Below are 22,436 nucleotides of genomic sequence, written 5' to 3'. Positions count from 1 at the left end.
TCACGAGTAAGTCAGAAATCTTTCAAATTTGGTTTAAATATTTAGTCTTTTCTGTTTAAGGAAGTAACATGATACTTTTCATCTCAAATTATTAAACTAAGGTTTCACAATTAAACGAAAACAAAAAAGAACTCTTCAGCTTTCAGTTTTTCCAACTGTTGAGCTTTTTCAGCAAAGAATATTCAAATTAAGTTACTTATCCCACAAATGGGGATGGTTTTAGGTCAAGGGCATGAATATGCAGGCTATAGAATGACCAGTCATTCTTCTGAATAAGCCTGGAAATTATCCTAGTTCACCATTTATGGAGCATCAACTGATCAGAGCACAAAGAAGTCCCAGATCGTGGAGCGGATACTACTTTGTCATTCTCATTGGAGCTGCTGCACTAATTCTTTTGTAATTGTGGTAAAAAGAAAAAAAACATAAATTACCATCTTAACCATTTTTAATGTACAGCTCAGTAATGTTAATATATTCACATTGTTGTGCAACAGATCTCTGGGACTGGCTCACCTTACAAAACTGAAACTCTGCCCCAGGGAACAACTCCCCTCCCCTTCCGCACTGCTGTACTAAGTCTCACATCTCAGCTGCCTCCAGGATGGAAGCAATCCTGAAAGCTGTAATACCACAATGTGCTAATATCTTAGGACCAAACGTCATTCTTTTATAATTGTTTACATAATTCCTGAGAAAAGGAAGCTGACCATCATACACTAGAATCAAAGGACTGTACATCTGAGACATTAAAGTCCAGGCTTTAACACTCTCACTTTACAGATCAAGCAAATGAGCCTCAGGCTCATGTTACAGCTACCAAACACAGGGGAGCTCACCCAGGGATCTTTCCTACCATATTCCATTTCTAGAGACCAAAATATGATCACTCTCCAGTGAAAGACATTAAAAATGTATAAAAACAAATTTAAAATTTGGTATCTTAATACTTTTACTTCAAAACTTAAATTCCTTATTTCCAGGGAATCCCCTGGCAGTCCAGTGGTCACCTTCACTGCCCGGGCCCGGGGTTCAATCCCTGGTTGGGGAACTAAGATCCAGCAAACCCTGTGGCACAGCCGAAAAAAAAGCTAATTCCTTATTTGCAAATCTGAAATGCACTGCATATGAAATATGTTAGTCTGGTTTTAATTTGCCGTGTTTCCATTTTTAATGCAATATTATTTCTCCTATTCTGAAATTGATCCCATTGAGATGTTAGAATCTTCTCTAAATAAATTTTCTGACTGAGGATTATATCTGTTGACATGATTAGCTCTAATGACCTTGTGTCCTATTTCTTCTCATTTCAAGTTTCACATTTTCCTCTGAGGAAAAAAAACTTACCTCTTTATAACATTTATATTCAGATCAATTCCACCGAACCTGGACAGGAATACAAGATACGGAACGGCACCAGCGCTGGTGAGGGGGATCTACACCCAAACAAGAAGAATGACAGCCCGTTAGAGAATTCAGAGCCAAGCAGTGGGCAGCACAGCAGGCCTCATGATGGAAGGCAGGACACTCTCAGTGGGATGGGCATTGCAGCAACATGGCTACGCGGTCCGGGCGTCTGAGCTGACAGACCCTCAGCAAACCAAGCACAGGCAGCGTGAACGCGGGAATGCCAGTCTGCACGCAACAGAAAGCCAACACGCTGTCTACAAAGTTACCTGAAATCTAGGTCTATCTCAAAGACACAGTAAAATTAGTAGAAACATATTCTAATATGTATTTCACATTTGCATGTGTATTTTTATATGTGTATATGTATAAATATGTATGTATATACATATATGTGTGTGTGTGTATATTCCCCAAGAGTTTTAAGCCACAGCACAAGTTACTCTCTGAGTGTCATGTGCACTTTCTGTACATATATATACTTTTAAGGTAGAAAAACATCATTTTTAAATCTAAAATTCTATAAAGGACATCACTGGGTCAAGTGGAGTAATATGGACTATAGATTAAAGTATTATTATCTCAATGTTTAATTTACTGAAGTTGATAACTGTACTGTGATTATGTAATAAAAGAGCTCTTATTCTTAAGGAAATACACACTGAAGTATTTAGAAGTAAAGAACCATTAATATAAGCAACTTCCTCCTAAACGGTTCAGAAAAAAACTATGTACACATTGTGTATTTCGTATATATTGTTTGCATACATGCACGGAGAGAATGAAAGATCACAGGAGAAGCAAATGAGGCTGAATGCTCACAACTGGCAAATCTGGGTAAAGGGTATATGGCTATTATTTGTACTATTCTTACCCTTACAAATTTTCTGGAGGTTTGACATTACTTTTAAATAGAAAGTCAGATTTTTGTAAAAGTGAAAATAATTATTCCCCCCCAAAAGCATTATGAAGCTAAAATTAAGTAATCAATATAAATATATTCTCTTAAGCTTCATGCAAATACACAAAGTACAATTTCCCATACAGCTGAACGGCTCCCAAGCCTATACAACCAAGTCTGGTATTTACTTAGCCCTTAAAATTCCAGCCTCAAAGCCTAGCACGGTTATCTCAGTCTTCCCTAAAGGACAAATATCTCTTTGCTATTTAAAACATGTATAACTAGGAAATGGGACCAGAGGGAGAGTGGCTCACAGGGCGGGCCTTTGTGAAGTCTTTTCCTAGAAAGGACACCCAGAACTGCGATTTCCAATTGGGCGTTTTTCAGTAGATATAATTTGGGTGGACACTTCAGAGGTTCCATAGTCTCACAGAAAAGGGGCAAGAACAGATTAAATATGCAGTTTCCCAGGCTGGATGCCCTCCTGGTCTTGGCGGTGATAAGAGTTAACGTGGAAGGGAAGAGACTTACATCTGCAGAGCTCACACTGTATAAATGGGCACAGGCACTACTCCTGGTTTTAACTCATCTAGTCCCAAACCGCCTTCTGAGCACGCTGAAACTTTCCACATTTCACAGAGCAGAGGTGTGACCTCCCTGTATGGCACTGCTGTTAAGTCATGAAGTCACAGAAATCTGTGACTCCAGAGCCCAAGTTCATCTCACTACACTAACCACCCTGACTGGAAAAAAAGAAAAAAAAGTCCATCAACCTACTGAAGCTTTTGTCACATTTCATACTGCTACTTACGGTCTAATGCAAATTCTAATGTGGCAGATACACTTTTGCAGTGACTGGTCTCTAAAACTAAGCTCTTAGACAACCCAAGAATCAAGCCTAAAAGGAGAGGCTTTGCTAAGGATTTGCCTCTCCAGGATTTGTGATTCTGGCAAAAATGTTGGAGACTCAAAACCATCCACTGATGAATGACCAAAAGCAAATTCTTAGACAGGCTGGGGGAGCGCAGTTTGTAAATCCACAGCCAATATGTTGATAACTGCCTTCAACGACTTCTCTTTCCCCAACGCAGCACAAGCACCAGGACCAGAATGGAACTCTGTTTTCTTTCTCTGGAATCTATTTACCGATTCAACTTCTTTTAAACTGTTTATATTAATATTCAGAGACTGAGCCCATATTTCTTAAAAATTCATATTACTATTAATGAAACTAAGGTATAGGGCAGGTTATAAGCAATGCCTCCTCATCACTCGTGCCCTGATCAATCACCAAAATATCCTGACATTCAAACACTCTTGACATAGTTCCTGGAATAAAATTAAAGCTAAAGTAAATTCACCATAACTGGAAAATTCTTTTCTGATTTTAAGGGTGAGATTCCCATGAAATATTTTACCTGTTTTATATATTTCCAGTTAGGCTTATACTAACTACTGAAAAAGAAAGTTTGTATCACCACATGCATTAGTCATTAAAAGATCTAGAAAAGTCACACACACTGTGAACTCCAGGGATTAGGAAGAGAAGCCCTGTCCTTCATTCCCAATGAACTTGGCCTCCTGAAAAGGCACCATACTCCAGTCTTCTTGGTTTATACATGGGTCACAGGAGCTCAAGGTTCTAGAAAAAAATGTTGATTATAGGATAGACTACCAGAATCTGTTTTTTTAAAGTCTCTAAAGTTCTACAGTTCTCAGTGACTTCTTTTAAAACAGATGTAGCTTTTTAAAAAAGCAGATACACATTTCACATTTCCTGTACTTTTCCTCTTCCTGCATAGCTGATCAGCTTGGGAAACTGTCAGAATTTTAAATTAACATTAGATCATGAATATAGGGAAGACGCTTGTGGGAAATAATATTTTAACTTTCCATTTGGTATAAAGGAAGGATCAGTTAAATCAAGCTTCTGAGGAAACTGATGCAATGTTTGTGAGGACAAATGTTCCTTAAAAGCAAGAGAACATTACCATATGACACAGCAACTCCACTCCCAGGTATGTACCCAAGAGAAGTGAAAGCATACGTCCACATAAAAATGTGTACATGAAATTTCATATCAGCACTGTTCATAGAAGCCAAAAAGTGGAAACAACCTGAAGGTCCATCAACTGATGATAAAGAAAATGTGGCGGGGACTTCCCTGGTGGTGCAGTGGTTAAGTATCCACCTGCCAATGCAGGAGACATGGGTTCGATCCCTGGTCAGGGAAGATCCCACATGCCTCGGAGCAACTAAGCCCGAGAGCCACAACTACTGAAGCCCACGCACCTAAAGCCCATGCTCCACAACAAGAGAAGCCACCTCAATGAGAAGCCCATGCACCACAACAAAGAGTAGCCCCCACTCACCACAACTAGGGAAGGCCAGTGCGCAGCAATGAAGACCAAATGCAGCCAATAAAGAAATAAAGAAATAAATAAAAACGTTAAAGAAAAAGAAAATGTGGCGTACCCTTGCAGTGGAATATTCTTCAGCCATAAGGAGGCATGAAGTACTAATTCATGTATCACATGGACGTTTAGCATAACTAAACATTATGTTTAGTGAAAGAAGCCAGACACAAACTAGCATATATTGTATTATTCCATTTTATGAAGTGTCCAGAATAGGCAACCTACTGTGACGGAAAGCATCGACAGAGTAAAGGGAGTCAGGGACTGGGGGAGGGGGAGGGAGGGTGTGTGCTAATGAATGCACAGTTTCCTTTAGGGGTGAGGAGATGTTCGGGGGCTCGTGGTGATGGCTGCACAACTCTGTGAATATATTAAAAACCACAGACTTGTCCATTTTTATTGATAAATGGCAAGTTTTATGATATGTAAATTATATCATAATAAAGTTTTTATTTAGAATGCAGGTACAAAAAAAGGTGACACGTGAAAGAATCAATATATACTACTTGTGAAATTCTAGATGTGAATAAAGGGGAAACATTTTTTAAAAGAAGAAGAGAAAAGCTCTTCATCTTTCCTCCCCTTCCCTTCTTCCCTCTCTGTTCCCCCACAATTCAGTCCTACAGTCATTAGACAGGGCAGAGAAAAGTGGCGTCTGCAGTATGGGGAGCCATGGTCCAGAACAGGGGGTGAGCCCAAGTGGGGAGAAGAGGGCATCCACCTGGGGGCGGGGGTGCTGGACATGGGAGTTGAGTCACATGCCAGGGCGGCTGATCAAATAAGGGAATATGCAAGGGTGAGTTAAAAATTATCCGCACTCCGGTTATATTAAAACTTCTGTTGGCCGCACTGTCTTATCAGCGCTTTCCGTTCAAGGCTACTGTCTCCCCAGTCACTGCTGTGCAGGTGTGAACATGTTACACCAGTTCATTTGCAACTGTGGTGCGAGCAAAAATGGATGCCCCACTTGCGGTTTACACAAAATCACTGCAGCGTGCAGTGATCCGTTTTTTGTGGTCTGAGGGTGTACCTGGCGCCGTTATTTATCAAAGACTTTGTGCGCAATGTGGAGAAAGTGTTCTGTCGCAAAGCAGTGTGTATGAATGGATAGAGATGCTTATGGAAGAGCTGAAGCCTAAACTTCACATTAAATGCAAAGGACTGCTGTCCAAGGGCGCTGTGATCTTGCATGACAATGCATGTCCACACACTTCTGCCCACACTGTCAACACTCTGCAAAAACTTCGTTTTGAGGTGTTAAAGTATCCTCCCTATAGTCTTGAGCTTGCCTCTTCGGACTTTCACCTGTTTGGTCCCCTGCAAGCAGCCCTTCAAAGACAAAGAGTCACTTCTGATGAAGAAGTGAAGACAGCAGTGCATTCGTGGCTCACAGTTCAGCCGAAAACATTTTTTAATGAGGGAATACGAAAGCTTGTTGCCAGATGGACAACGTGTATTGAAAAGCAAGGGGACTATGTTGAAAAATGATGTATTTGTCCTTTTTAAAAGTTAACTAAAAGAAATTCTACAGCCAGCGCGCAGATAATTTTTGACTCACCCTCTTACTAAGAACAATAGAAGGCAAATGTCTCACTGTCTGGAGAGGTAGTTACAAATACGGAGACTGAAGAAATTAGAGTGACCCCTGAGGTGCCAGGTTAAAACTGGTGTGCTGGTGTGAACCAGCACATAGTTTTCAAGAGAGAGAGAGACACTGATATAGAAAGAAATGGAGAGGTAAATGTACATACGTGTGTGTGTGTGTGTATGGAATATATCCCCCAGAGCTGCGCCCACTAAGAGGGCCTGGAGCAGTGACATCCAGCGGCAACGAGCAGCCCCAGTGCCCAGATCCCAGCTTCTGGACACCTTGTTCCATTAAAAGGAACCAGAGCTCTTTGGAGAAATGGATGACCCCAGGACTGAGGCAAAGAAAGTACAGATGAGTTTATAATATCTTGTACCAGAAAGCAAGGAAGTGCTCAAAGAATGATGGGGACATGTCAGAGGGACACAGAAACCAGTGCAAAGGGGCTCCTACTGGCTACATTAGGGACAATTTAAACATCAAAATAAAGAATGAAAGCAATGGATCATAACCCACTTAATAAAACAGAAAAAACCGAGTCCCTGCAAACACACCAACAATAAATGGATACATGAAAGTTTGGTGAGGAATGACATATCTACATAGCTCAACGTTTCTCCCACAAAATGTGTATTAATTACAAAGTGGATAAAGAGCACTCGGCCGTGAAAAAGACAGACGGGTCTCATAGATCCCACCTTAATCGAGTGACCGCTGTGAACATCAGCAGTAATGGGAGAGACTGCAATCACCTGCGACCTAATAAAAAGCATTGAGAAGAGCAAGCCTGAATCCAGTCATCAGGAAACACCCAATTAACGCAAGCCAGGGATGCTATACAAAATAACAGGTCTGCAATCTTCAAAGCGTTACACCCTCAAAACTAAAGAAAGACTGAAGACCTGTTCTAGACTACAAGAGACTCACCAAATGCACTGCATGGCTGTGACCTGGGGACGGGGGCTGAGACGGCCGACGTGAGTGGGCGTTACTGTCCTTACCATGACAGCTGGATTGTGAGTGTACAGAACAGGGCTCTGGTTTTAAGGAAACATACACTGAAATATTTGAGGTAATGGAGCAGCTTACTCCCACATAGCTTAGGAAAAAGAAAACTGTTCTTTGCACTCTACTTCCAACTTGTCTGTGACTTTGTGATCGGTTTTTGAAAAACGATAAAGCAGAAGAAGCTGTGGCAGAGAAAGCTCTTAACAGACTAACCTCCCACAGACAACACCCATAAACTCTGTCAAGATACAAAAAATAACTAAAGGTTCTGGAGAGTGAAGGAAAGTAGGCAGATTTTGGAGGAAGTTAAAACTTTAGAAGAAGGGACAAGTACGGAGGGAGTTTCCTGTTCTTAATGGCTTTGAATCTAAGAGCAGGCCACACTCAGTGCCCAGCACAAAGGAGCTAACCCACCCTGCCCCCCAAAAAACCCCACTGTCTTTCTGGCCTGAAGAACCAGCACACTGAACCCAAAGCAACCACGGCCATTAAAAATGTGAGGGGAATCTGAAAGAGGAGGAGCCCCACTTTTTGTGCACACACTCTGTCCACGTTTCCAGCTGATACCTGAACCACGTGTGCGCAGGTCAGACTCAGAGTCCCAGCTAAAGCCCAGAGAGCTGAACTGAGATGTGAATGACTGCCCACTGCAGGTGAGACAGAATCTGCAAGTTAACTGCCTGCCAAAGTGAAAGTAACACAAGCCTCGGAGGAATGTAAGAGAACCCAGGATCTCCGCAGCACAGCACGCGCCATGTTCAGCACTGCGCTGTCTGATGAACCACACGTGACTCCTGAGCGCTGCAAACGTGTCTAGGGCAACTGATGAACTCAACTGCTTGTTAACCTTAATGTCAGTTCATTTAAATTCTAAAATTAACTCAGTTTTGGTGAAACTTTTACGTTTGGAATGACTGGTATGTGAATCTAGTATTTCAACTGCAAATTTTATGAAATCTATTAAATACAGATAAATACAGATAAAGTATTTCCAATGGAAATTTAGCATCAGAACTGAGGTCTTCTGTAAGTGCAAAGTACACACCAGGCTTTGTAGACTTAGTACACAGAAAAGAATGTAAAATATTTTATTACCGATTTTAAATAGTAATTACATGTTGAGATAATATTTTGGATATATTTATTTGGTGAAATAAAAACATTATTAAAATTAATTTCACCTACTTCTTTTGATTTTTGTAATGTAGCTACTAGAAAATTTAAAATTACTTATGTGACACATTATATTTCTTTTGAATAGCACTGGTCTGGGATATTATCCAAATACACTAAAAAATGAAGAACCAGAGAAGTGTGACCCTTCTCAAAGAAAAAAAATCAAAGCAGGCCAACCCTGAGATGATTCAGATGTTAGAATTACCATACAAGGACTTTTAAGCAGCTATTTTAACTACACTCAATGAGCTAAAAGAAATATGCTCACAATTGAAAGAATAACCAATAAATCTAAGCAGATAAATAGAAATTTAAAAAAGAACCAAATGAAAATTCTACAACTGAAAAATACAATGTCTAAAACTAAAAGTTCATTGGACTTCATAGCAGAATGGAGATGCTAAGAAAGAGTCAGTGACTTTGAAGACAGATCAATAGATATTGTGCAATCTGAAAAATAGACAGGAAAAATATTTTATAAAATGAATAGAGCTTCAGGGGTCTGTAGGAAAACACCAAAATATCCGAGAGAGGAGAGCAGGAGGTAGAAAAATACCTGAAGACATAATAGCTGAAAACTTTCTGTTCTCCATTGGGTTGAGCACGCAGATGCTCAAGAACCACTTCAGGTAAGAACAAATGCAAATACTAAGTTTGAAAATATATGCTGACCAAATACTCTTTATGTGGAAGCCTTAAAAAATAAACTAAAAGAAAACAACTGTAAGAGTGCTACACAAAAAATATGACCCAAGCACATGATAATTGTCCCAAACCCACCAGAATTTGATTGAATTGTGACAAATGAACCCTTATTTGGGACAGTGAGGAGAAGCCTGTAACTGACTGCACCCCTCCAGTACTGGGTGACCCTGAGTCTTCCCACGCTGTACCTGAGCCAGCACGTCCTGAAACTGTTCTCTCGTGAGAGGCAGCAGGAAGGTTGTGACGACTCTTCGCAGTTCATTCTTTGTCACCGTCATGTTGTTACTGGTGTCAAGCAGGTGAAAGGCTTTCTTCAACTCGTCTCCTTTCTCAGTGATTTTTTGAAATAAAATCCGTTTAATATCTAAGGATGACAGTATTGGATTTGCAATAGCTGTGGCTATAAAAGAGAGAGAGCTGTTCATTAAGCGCACTCACAGCTAAGGTAATAACCATCTCACTGGGTACTAGAATCCCACAAACTCCCAAAACAGTATTTCTTCTACTCTATCTAGGTTTCTCTGGCAAATCTGCAGTCATTTTTTTCACCTCTGAAATTTACATTTTAATCAATATAAAATAATAGTAATAACATTAGAAAGAAAAAAAACGAGGCAAAGATAATCTTCCCTATAAAGGACCTCTGTCACTACAAGTAAAGAAACATGGAGATTGGAATAAAACTTAGTTAAGAATCAGTGTCATCTCAAATAAATCTTTTCTTTCAAATTTATTTTTATTTTTTATTGAAGTATAGTTGATTTACAACTTAACGTTGTGTCAATTACTACTGTACAGCAAAGTGATTCAGTTATACATATATATACATTATTTTTTAATATTCTTTTCCATTGTGATTTATCACAGGATATTGAATATAGTTCTCTGTGCTACACAGTAAGACCTTGTTGTTTATCCATTCCATACATAAAAGCTTACATCTGCTAACCCCAGCCTCCCAGTCCATCCCTCTGCCAACCCCTTCCCCCTTGGCAACCACCAGTCTGTCCTTTATGTCCATGATTCTGTTTCATAGATAGGTTCATTTGTCATATTTTAGATGGCACATATAAGTGATCTCATACAGTATTTGTCTTTCTCTTGCTGACTTACTTCACTTAGTACAATAATCTCTTATTGCATCCATGTTGCTGTAAGTGCCATTATGTCATTCTTTTTTATGGCTGAGTAATATTCCATTGTGTGCATATGTGTGTGTGTGTGTAATTATATATATACATCATTCCAATATATTGTGTATATACACATCATTTCATTATATTATATATATACACAATATTCCACTGTGTATATGTATATATTATATATGTATATCAGTAATATTCCATGTGTATATATGTACACACACCTTCTTTACTCATCTATTGATGGACATTTAGGTTGTTTACATGTCTTGGCTATTGTAAATAGCACTGCAATGAACACTGGGGTGCATGTATCTTTTTGAATTATAGTTTAGTCCAGATATATACCCAGGAGTGGGACTGCTGGATCATATGGTAATTCTATTTGCAGTGTTCTGAGGAACCTCCATAAAGTTTTCCACAGTGGCTACGCCAATTTACATTCCCACCAACAGTGTAGGAGGGTTCCCTTTTCTCCACACCCTCTCCAGCATCGACTAAATCTTTAAATTATGGTATTCACTTCTCATCCCCTTGCCAGTTTTGGGGGGGAAAACATGTAATTCTTAAATCTACATCATTTTCCTTTCAAAGACAAGGAGGAGGTGAGAACCACTGGCCACTAAAGGGCAATGAGGAATGTTTTGAGTCCTCTAATGAGCCTGCAGGGCGCCTGCATTTCCTGGGGAAAAAAGGAGTCCTAGCTGTCACAATTTAGGTCCCAGGATCCCTGTGTCACCAAAGGGCAGCTGACACCCCACAGACCTCCCTCCCTCTAAGATGAAAACAGCTATAGAAGAAACAAGGAACAACAGTAACTATGTATCAACTCACTGCGCCGCTCAGTATCATAAACAGGGAGTGATTATTCTATTTCGATATTTTATAACCTACTAGCTAAAGAGGAGGCTAAGAACGATGGTAGTTTGGTACACCTCATATCTATTAATGAGACTGCAGAGGCTTGGTGACCATAGTTCATTTAGTACCTCTGTCCTACGCATGTTAAATGTCTTGAACATTGCCTCATTTTTTGTCAAACTGCTCACAGAAGGAGCTAGGGGAGGATGACTAGTTATTTCCCTTTACATGAGAATTTCTTATCAAGCTATGGAAGCTTCCTGGCATGAGGACAGTGATGGCTTTAGTCTTGGGGTGACCTGGGCCAGATGACAAAGTCCCAGCATGGACCCTCCCAGAGGCAGTGAGAGATTTGCTCACAGCTGTAGGATGGCTGCGCTGTCTTCTGTTTGAGGCTGTAACACCCACAGCCTCCTCGAGGGAGGGGATTATTGACTGGGATACACTGGAGACCCAGAACACAGAGTGGCTGGTTTGGGGTAACAGGATGAGGGTCTCAGGAAAATCTTCTCAGAGGAGAGAGTGGCACTCCCACTGCAATGCTGTGTTCCCTGAGAGCGAGAGGGGCTGGAAGTGGGGCTGCTGTGGAGGACAGCCAGGAGGGCACAGGCAGAGCAGGCATCAGGCAGGAGAGGAGACTGGGAAAGCCAGCAGGAGCCAAGGCACGGGGGTCCTGTCCTCTGGCTTTGTGCGCTGGTTATGGGATGCTACAGCGGGATTGTCATCGAGAGGAGAACACAACCCAATTTTCATTCTTAAACTTCACTCCAGCATCACACGGGAGAGAAACACAGAGGGGAGGAGAGTGATGGTATAAAACTTGCTGGGTAATTACAGCCAGCTCAGACAGGTCTTAAGGGAGGTCTACACTCAGGTGATGGTCAGCGAGTAAAAAGCAGTGATGAATAAAAGATGTTAAAATAGAGGCAGTAGAGTCTACAGAGCCTTCTGATTTGACGTGCTGGGTAAGGCAGGAGAAAAGGATGAAGTTCCTGTGTCCGGCGTGGGTGGCTGGGTGAGCGGTGAGAAAGTGAATATGGACGACGTGGCTGATGGCATTGTCTGCGATGGCCACAACAAGATCCCCACCACATGTTTCTCTTAGCGTGTTAACTCTCCTCCCAGCAAGAAGTGGGGTGTACATTCCTTCCCCTTAAATCTGGATGAGTCCGTGACTAGAACAGAATTGACACTATGTGATTTCTAGTACTACAGCTTCTGTCTGGTCCTCTTAAGATGCTCACACCAGTCACCGTGATGTGAGGAAGTCAAGGAGCCACACAGAGAGGTCACATGCAGGCGTCTGGCCAACAGCCCCAACTGAGCTTCCAGCCAAGAGCCAACACTAACTGCTGGCCACTTGAGGGAGCCAGCCTCCGGATGATTCCAACCGCAGATGTCAAGTCACCCCCAGCCTTGGTACCTCCCCCGCTGAACTGCATGGAGCAGAGACAAGCTGTCCCTGGAACCTGCCTGCTTCAACTGCAGATCTGTGAGCAAATACATGGGTTGTTGCGATTTCCAGCCTCCACGTCTGGGGGAGTTTGTTGATAGCAATGGACACCTGGAGCAGAAGAGAAAAGGTTGCGGGAAGGCTCAGGTTGGGGTATCTAAGTGGGGATGTCCATTTGAAAACTGAATACATAAATCTAGAGGTCAGAGAGGGTGGCGCTGGAGGTGCGGGCATGGGAACCGGCCGTATGGGAGCCTTAGGGAGGCATGCAGGCAAGCAGGAAGGGAAGAGAGCCTTTCCAAACACTGACTTTGAAGGATGTGGAATTCATTCATTTGAAAAATATTTCTGAGCACCTGCCACATTTCAGCTGCTGCCCTAGGCACTGAAGGTACTGCTGTGAATGACAGGAAGCTCTGCTCTTGGAAAGCTTAGACTCTGGAGGGGACAAGAAAGACAGGAAACAGATAAATGATGGGGTAACGGGAGATAGTGCCAAGTGCCGCGAAGGCAGCAGGACAGACCACCGAGGTGGAGGGCACAGGGAGCTGCCTTGGGTGGAGCAGTCAGGGAGTCCTCTCAGGGTAGTTTGATGAGCTGAAACCAGAAGGACAGAATGAGCCGGGCAGCCGATGAGCTGCAGTGAGAGTGGCCGCCACAGGGAGAGCAGCCTCAGAGAAAGAGCTGCTGAGGAAGAGCCTGGTGAGTCCAGGAATGCAAGAGGCTAGCATTGACACTGGTGAGTATCGAGCAGGACGGGTGGCGGTGATAGCTGAGATCAGGGGGTGACACCTCGGGTGCCTGCACAAGGACTGGGGTTTTCTCCAAGGGCAACAGGAAGCTCCAGAGAGTTCAAGCAGCGAGTGATTTATTTTTAAACTTTTTATTTTATTTTGGAGTGTAGCCGATTAACCATGTTGTGATAGCTTCAGGTGCACAGCAAAGGGACTCAGCCCTACATATACATGTACCCATCCTCCCCCACACTCCCCTCCCATCCAGGCTGTGCAGCCAGTGATCTTATTAATACATGTTGTTTTTTAAAAATCACTCTGGCTGCTATGTGGAGAGTAGATCACAAAGGGGCAGGAAATGAGAAGTCCAGGGAGGAAGCAATTCCAAGCATCCAAGAAGAGTCACATGATGGTGGCTGGAACGAGGTGGTAGCCCCGGATGTGACAGGTGGGGGGCGGGGAATAGACATATTAGAGACACAACCTAGAAACAGAGCTGACAAGGTCTCGCTGATAGATTGGCTTGGTGAGCCAGTGGGGGCAGGGGGATGAAGAGAACATGAAATCAAGGATAATTCCTTGCACTTGAGGAACTAGATAAAGGATGATGCCTTTTGCCGGGATGGAGAATGCCAGGCGTCGAGAGATGTTTGATCAGTTCATGCTTGAGATGCCTGGTAGATGAGGTCTGAGCAGAAAGGTCAGGGAGGCAACAGCCTATGTGACCTGTAGCTTAGGACAAGGGTCACAATGGAGCTGCTGTTTGTTACCAGTTGTGTTTCAGGACATGGAGCCAGATGCTCACCTGGGAGAGGAGGGACAGGCAGAGAGGACTGGGCACAGAGCCTGGGGGAGAAGAAGGGACTTCAATCTCCCACAAGAACTCCAAGGACACTCAGCATGCAGGGGCAGCTCCCTGCTTCCCTCTGTGTTTCTGACTGTAGCTTTGAACCTCAGCAGCAGCTCAGTCACATGGTGGAGGCGCAGGGCTCCACGTCAGCTGGTGAGGAGTATTTCTCCCTCTGCCCACCTAGCCTGGAATTCCTCCTCCTGCACCCAGCATCACAGAGGGACCCCTTTATGTCTTTATGTCTCCATCTTGAAACCTTTTTTCAGACGTTTCATGTGTATTTTCAGTTGCTTTCCAAGAAGCCCATCTTGACTATCAATAATTCTAATTTTAAAAGATCAGAAATATTGATTTGAAATTATCTGAATTTACTTGAAAGAAAACTTTTTATTTCACAAGCCAAATGCATTTTCTGAGGTTTAAAATGTAGCCAAACTTAAATAATTTGCTGGCAGGAGTACAAATTGACATGATCTTTCTGGAGGGGAATTTGACAAAATTTCCTACATCCGTTTAGGATATAGAAAGTCACAGCAGACTGTCATTCTGCCCCCAGCAATGAGAACAAGTATGATAAGCTAAAAAAAAGTGGGGGGGGGGGGGAGGTTTGAAACCTGTCAAAGAACAGAGAATGCAAAGAATCTACACTCCAGAAAGGACCAGCCACTCCTCAGAAAACACCCATGACTCCTTCCATCCTTGCAGAGCCTTGGGAAGAGAAGCAGATTCATTCCAGACAGGGGTATAGAGAAAACAACCAATTGCTTAGTAGCCATGTGGACCGATCCCATGCCTTTGCATCCCGAGAGCCTCGGTCACCCAGCGAGTCTGCTCCCATCCTCCTGGGCCTTCACACGTGGCACAGGCAGCACCCCAAAGGTGGCAGCGAGGCAGGAGAGCTGTGTGATGTGCCCGAGGTACTCAGTGTCCCTAAGTGTTAGGCAGCTGCTCACCATGGCTGAGTACAGACCAGAGGCGAACCCCTCTGCAGCATACGGGGCCCCCACCAAGCACACCTCAGCAGCCCACGGCACACTGGAGGTAGGGCGGCAGGACGGAGGGAGCCCTCCTGAGGGCACACATCTAGGAGCTGAGCTGGAGGACAAAGAGAGCTCCCCAGAAACCCTCCAAAAGTGGCAGGAGGGCTGGAAAGCAGAGAGCTCCCGCCAGGACGCGAAACTGGCAGCTGGACTGTGAAGTAGTGATGGCTGGAGTCTACGCAGCACTCAGACTGCAAGGCCTGTCGAAGGGACGCGTCTGAAACAAGGGGCCCCCGGAATCTAACCAAAACTGCAACCAAATCCAGACCCAGCTCCATCGAGAAATTAAACTGAGCCAGGCCGCCTCACCAGAAGCCTGAGCAGAAGGGGCATTCCTTTTTCTGGGGGTAATTATGATTTACTTCTGTCTCTACTCTTTTTTTTTTTTTACACAAATGTCTGGTGTTAAATCTTTCTAAAATTGCAAGACAAGTGAAATAAGAAAAGGTTGCCTGATCAAGAGCAAACACAATCATCAGCAGAGCCACAGAGAGAACAGATGTAGAAACAACCAGGTATTTAAAGCAAGGCTGACAAATGTGTGGAAGAGATTAAGGGACGCTGACAACATGCTGCACGTGTGGGGATTTCAACCGAGAAGTGGAAGCTGTCTTTTTAAAGCACATGAAAAAGCTAGAAACTAAAAATACAATATCGAAGTGAAGAGCTCATTTAATTTGCTTAACAGCAGACTGTGTACACGGTAGAAGAAAGGACTAGTGAATATAAAGTCGGCTCAACAGAAATTATTCAAGTTGAAACATAAACATAAAGCAAAACACACCTTAAAAGGAAACAGGGCAGCAAATACCTGTGGCTCACAGGTATTCACCCAGGAGTTGTGCTTCTTCAACATGAGTCATGTAAGTACATGTCTACACGTGTGTGTGCACGTAAGACGTGCATGAGAGGGAGGCCAGCCAAATGCTTAATGGTGGTCAACTCTGGAGAAGAATGGGCTGCTAGGAGACATTATATATGTATGTGTATAATTTTTATTTAAATATATTTATTTTATAAATATATAATTTTTATTTAGAAAAGAATAAAGAATAATTCAGTACATTTTTTAAAAATCAATAAAAATAAAAGGCAAATGACAAATGAAAAGATACTGATGGCACACAAGGCAGACAAAGTATTAACGTTTTTAGTACAGAGAGCTCATACAAATAACTAAAAAGACCAACCCTCGTGGGTAAATGGGCAAAGGAAGTGAACACGCAGCTCACAAAAGAAAGACATAAGCCTGATAAACCTGACAATCTAAGTTAACCTCATCATTAGAGAAATACAGATTAAAATCACAACAGAATAGTGTTTTTACACATCAAATGGACAAGAGTTAAAAGATAATATCCTGTGTTAGGATATTCAGAAACAAGTACTTCCAAATATTATTTGCAGGGATGTGCAGGTACGAGCTTCCTCAAGGCGACCTGGTGGTGCTCAGGAGCTAATCCAGTAATCCCACTCCCCTCTTCTTGGTACTGTCAGAAAGCGAGTCAAACTGTGACACATCCAAAGTATACTCCAGGTGTGGAGTACTGGGCTGGAACAGATTTATTACTGATGATAAACGTTTGTGCTGGAAATTGACAGTTATCCCCCAACATCCATCCCCCCTCTTTCTTGAGATTTGGGCAGACACACGGCCGTCTGAAATAGTCTCTCTGGTAGATGCCGGTGGCCTCTCACTGAGCAGGTGAGCACAGGTGGTGAGTGTGACTTCTCACTAGAATGCCTTTCCTCTGGTCCATCCATCCACTACATCCCTCTGGGTCCTTCTGTTTCCTCAGGCGGTGCATTCACAGCACTTTGTATGTGCTTCCGGCCCAGCATTGGTCTTGCTCTGCTGGAATTCCTCCTCCCTTTCTCGAGACTGTGGGCTCCTCCAGGGCAGACCGTCTACTGGACCTGTCCCTTTATCCTCAGTCCCTATGACAATTCTTGTCACATATTAGGACTCAGAAGATGTTTGTGAAGGAAGGGAGGGAGGAATGAACAAATGAAAAGACATATATTTTGGGGAAATTATAACATCAAATTTTATTGCTTTAAAACTGAGCGATCCAAATAAGTTACAATTTTATGTCCACACAAAAAGCTGCATGCAAATGTTTACAGCAGCTTTATTCATAACTGCCAAGGCATGAGAGCAACCAAGACGTCCTTCAGTAGTGAATAAACTGTTGTACATCCAAACAAGAGAATATTATTCCAAGAAAAAAAGAAATGAACCATCACATCATGAAAAGACATGAAGGAGCCTTAAGTGGAAATTGCTAAGTGAAAGAAGCCAATCTGAAAAGGCTACAGACTGTATGATTCCAACTAAACGACATTCCGAAAAAGGCAAAACGACGGAGACAGTAAGAAGACCAGTGGTTGCCTGCAACTGGGGGGAGGGAGGGATGAACAGTCAGAGCACTGAGGATTTTCAGGGCAGTGAAACTGCTCTGTATAAAGCAGTAACAGTGGACACATGTCATTAAACATTTATCAAAACGCAGAGAATGCACAGCACAAAGAGTGTGAACTCTAATAACGTATCAGTAATGGCTCAGCAACAGTAATGAATGTATCACACTGATGCAAATGCCGGTAACAAGGGAAACTGGGGACGGGGAGTGAAGAGGTGTGTGGGAATTCTCTGTACTTCAGCTCAGTTTTCTGTAAACCTAAAACTACTCAGGGAATTCCCTGGCAGTCCAGTGGTTAGGACTCGCCGCTCTCACTGCCATGGCCCAGGTTCAGTCCCTGGTCGGAGAACTCAGATCCCGCAAGCCACACAGCGTCCACCCCCGCCCCCCTCCAAAAAAAAAGCTACTCAAAAAATACAGTCTGTTAATTGAGAAAAAACCTGAGGGAGGCAGTATACTAGATAACATAGGAGTCAACTCCATGGATCCTGAATCACACCGTCCGGGTTCAAATCCCAACCCTGCCACCTAAAAACTACCTTTTGGGCAAGTGGCTTGATAAGCCTATGTCTCAGATTCCCTGTAAAGAAAATAGGGACGATAACAGAATCTATTTCACAGCTTTATTGTGAGGATTAAATGCTGTGTGAGGCCTCTGTGCAGAGTCTAGTACGTACGAAACACACATCATGATATCTACTGTCAGTATAATCTGCTCAGGAATACTCACATGAAGAAGGTCTGAACATATTTTGGAAACCATTCCTTGAATACACTCTGCATGGTGAAGAATGGGGTCTTAAACGTGCGAATTTTCGTGTGTGAGGATACAAAGTATGCCAATCTGGTACAACTGCCATTTTGCACGTTAAATGCCTGTGATACAAAAGAAAATAGGTTACATTATCTTCAAGCACATCCTACAAATGTGACCAACCTCCTATCTATTCCTTTTCTGAAAGGGCAGCCGGAGACTGTGAAAATGCTCTAGTCGTGACCTTCTGGCCAATGTTTCAAAGACTATTCTTAAAGCGAACACAAAATTGCGATTTCAGAACTTGCTTTTATAGCATATCAATAATCTTCAAAAATGGGAAAACAAAGACACATTTGGATAGGAAAACCCACCTGCACCTCAGCTACCAGTGACTCATTTCTTGGGGGAGCGGGGGCGGGGGTGGGCAGTAGGTTCTCTGAGTTCCTTCAAGTGCATCACTGCACATCCAACACACAGGCGGAGCCACAGCTGGGGAAAATAGCACCAAAAATGGGGACCTCTGAAAACCCTCTCCAAAAAAGGAATGAGAACACTGGCAAAAACTGTCAGAATCAGCTGTTTCAGAACCCTGGAAATTAACCAAAGGTTTGCAGCAATCTAGGGCATGGTCACTCATGAGAGATGCCAGAATCTCAGAATGGACACCAAGTCTTGCGGCATTTTGACTTCCTCCATTCCCATCTCCCCTCACCCCACACCTGCAGCAGCCTTGAAACCAACCTCCTACAATCACAGTGAAAACCCAGCAGCCTGTCAGTCACTGGAAGGGAAAGGACAGGGTCGAAGCTCTTTCAAAGCCCCGTCATCAGAAAATTTTCATTACATGACTTACCTGATGGTTCCCTGAAAGACCCCTCTCACCAGGCTGTCTACGTGAACTGATTCAGAGCTTGCACAGTGAGAACAAGCTACTGTCAAAAGGCATTTGCTGAAAAACAATTCAGGGGCAACTGTTTAAAATTTTAGCTGCCTGAAGGGGTGGATAACAGAAGGAGCAAATAAGAGACTACCCAAAAAGCTTAGCTGGACAAGCTGGGGAGTGAGACGTCCACAGGGTCTTTGAGAAGCTCCCACATATTCCTGGGAATCTAGAAGGCTGTAAGCATGTTCAAGGCTATGTGCTTGCCTAGAAAGCACCTGAGAAGGCCCTAAGCTCTCTGCTCTGGCTGATCTTGAGGCTCTGCACAAGCAGGAGGTGGAAGCTGAGGTAGAGCTGTAAACTGCTTGGCTGAGTGTTGACAGAATGCTCCAACACACAACAAGAGCCCCTCGGCAAAGACTAGAAGACTGACATTGTGTCCAGGCATTTAAGGAAAGCTCTGTCCCATCACATGCTGCCCAATAAGCTAACCAGTCAGGGACTTCAGGGGCCATACATGACAAACAATACAGACCTTACAAAGTTAGTTTAGAAAAGTCACCAAACAAACAAAACGTGGAAAGGAGGGAGGATATGATTTTGAGAACTGCCACATTCTTAAAATGTCTAGTTTTCAACAAAAATTTTTATGAGACATGCAACCAAAAGAAAGTATGGCCCACACATACTTATCTTCAGAAACCATGCAAGCAAGAAGAGAGTGGAATGAAATACTGAAAGTGTCAAAAGGGAAAAAACCCACCAACCTAGAATTCTGTATCCAGCAAAATATCCTTCAGATTTAAAGACAAGTAAAGACTTGATCATTCAAACAAAAATTGAAGAAATGTCACCAGCAGACCTGCTTGTAAGAATTATTAAAGTGTTCAGAAAGAAGAAAAAATCATATGGGTCAGAAACTCAGACCTACATAAAGAGAGGAAGAACTGGTAAACTGAAAGGAGAAATAGACACTTCAACAGTAATAGCTGGAGACGTCAATACACACTTCAGTATGGACCCAACAATTACCCAGAGATTAACAAGGAAACGGAATACTTTGAACACACTTTAAATCAACCACACCTAACAGACATCTATAGAACTCTTCACCCAACAACAGCAGAATACACATTCTTCTCAAGTAGACATGGAACATTCTCCAGGATAGACCATATGTTAGGCATAACACAAGTCTCAATAAATTTAAAAGGATTGAAAACATCAAAGTATGTTCTCCAACCACACAGGAATGAAATCAGAAATAAGTAACAAAAAAATTAGGTAATTCACAAATATGTGGAAATTGAACAACATACTCTTAAGTAAAGAAATGAAGGCAAAACATACCAGAGCTTATGGGATGCAGCTAAAGCAATGCTTAGAGTAAAAAATTATGTCTGTAAATGTCTATATCAAAAAGAAAAATGTCAAATTAATAACTTAAACTTCTTCCTTAATAAACTAGAAAATAAGAGGAAGATAACCCCAGAGTGAGGAGAATGAAGGAAATAAAGATTATAGCAGAAATAAATAAAATCAAGTTTACGAAAACAACAGAGAAAGCCAATGAAATTAAAAATTAGTTCTTTAAAAGATCAGCAAACTGACAAATTTTTAGCTAGATTAACCAGGAAAAATTGAGAAACACTCAAATTACTAAAATCAAGAATGAAAGAGAGAACATCACTACTGAATTTACAAAAAAAAAAAAAAGATTATAAGGGAATACCACAAACAAGTAATTGTATGTCAACAAATTAGATAACCTACATGAAATGGAAAATTCTTAGAAAAATGCAAACTACTGAAACTGACTAAAAAAGAAACAGAAAATCCGAATAGACCTAAGAGACTAAATTAGCAGTCAAAAAACTTCTTGCAAAAAAACCTAGGACCAGATGGGTTCATTGGTGAATTCCACCAAGTATTTAAAGAAGAATAATTAAAACCAATTCTTCAAAAATGCTTCCAAAAAATTGGAGAGAACACTTCCCAACACAGTCTGTGAGGCCAGGATTATCTTGATATCGAAACCAGACAAAGACACCAGAAGAGAAAACGAAAGGCTAATATGCCTTATGAATAAAGAAAAAATCTTCAGCAAAGCACAAACATACTGAATCCAGCAACACTAAAAAGAATTAGACAAAATTACATATTAGACCATCTCGACTTAACTGATATTTATAGGACATTCTATCCAAAAACTACAGAATACACTTTCTTCTCAAGTGCACATGGAACATTTTCCAGGATACATCACATCTTGGGTCACAAATCAAGCCTCCATAAATTCAAGAAAATTGAAATCATATCAGGCATATTCTATGACCACAATGCCATGAGACTAGATATCAATTACAGGGAAAAAACTGTAAAAAATACAACTACATGGAGGCTAAACAATATGCTATTAAAAACCAAGAAATCACTAAAGAAATCAAAGAAGAAATTAAAAAAATCTAGAAACAAATGACAATGAAAACACAACAACCCAAAACCTATGAGATGCAGCAAAAGCAGTTCTAAGAGGGAAGTTTATAGCAATACAGTCCTACCTCAAGAAACAAGAAAAATATCGAATAAACAACCTATTCTCACACCTAAAACAATTAGAGAAAGAAGAACAAAAAAAACTCAAAGTGAGCAGAAGGAAAGAAATCATAAAGATCAGATCAGAAATAAATGAAAAAGAAATGAAGGAAACAACAGCAAAGATCAATGAAACTAAAAACTGGTTCTTTGAGAAGATAAACAAAATTGATAAACCATTAGCCAGACTCATGAAGAAAAAAAGGGAGAAGATGCAAATCAACAGAATTAGAAATGAAAAAGAAGTAACAGCTGACACCGCAGAAATACAAAGATCATGAGAGACTACTACAAGCAACTATATGCCAATAAATTGGATAACCTGGAAGAAATGGATAAATTCTTAGAAAAGTACAATCTTCCAAGACTGAACCAGGAAGAAATAGAAAATATGAACAGACCAATCACAAGTAAAGAAATTGAGATTGTGATTAAAAATCTCCCAACAAACAAAAGCCCAGGGCCAGATGGCTTCACAGGCAAATTCTATCAAACA

At 41.9% G+C, this 22,436-nt stretch overlaps 1 protein-coding gene across 1 annotated transcript in view; it reads right to left on the bottom strand.

Moving 5' to 3' along the window:
* EFCAB6 (EF-hand calcium binding domain 6) overlaps positions 1-22,436 on the bottom strand; it is a 253,258-nt gene that overhangs the window by 218,440 nt on the left and 12,382 nt on the right. Inside the window, exons 2-4 of the mRNA XM_057743330.1 lie at positions 18,439-18,584; positions 9,391-9,602; positions 1,348-1,436 (exon numbers count right to left, since the gene is read on the bottom strand). Coding sequence (XP_057599313.1) covers positions 1,348-1,436; positions 9,391-9,602; positions 18,439-18,584 — 447 coding nt within the window. The remainder of the gene's footprint in view (positions 1-1,347; positions 1,437-9,390; positions 9,603-18,438; positions 18,585-22,436) is intronic.

This window comes from Hippopotamus amphibius, chromosome 7 (genome assembly GCF_030028045.1).
Source record: "Hippopotamus amphibius kiboko isolate mHipAmp2 chromosome 7, mHipAmp2.hap2, whole genome shotgun sequence".
Taxonomy (NCBI): domain Eukaryota; kingdom Metazoa; phylum Chordata; class Mammalia; order Artiodactyla; family Hippopotamidae; genus Hippopotamus; species Hippopotamus amphibius.
This window is presented reverse-complemented; position numbering and strand designations above follow the sequence as displayed.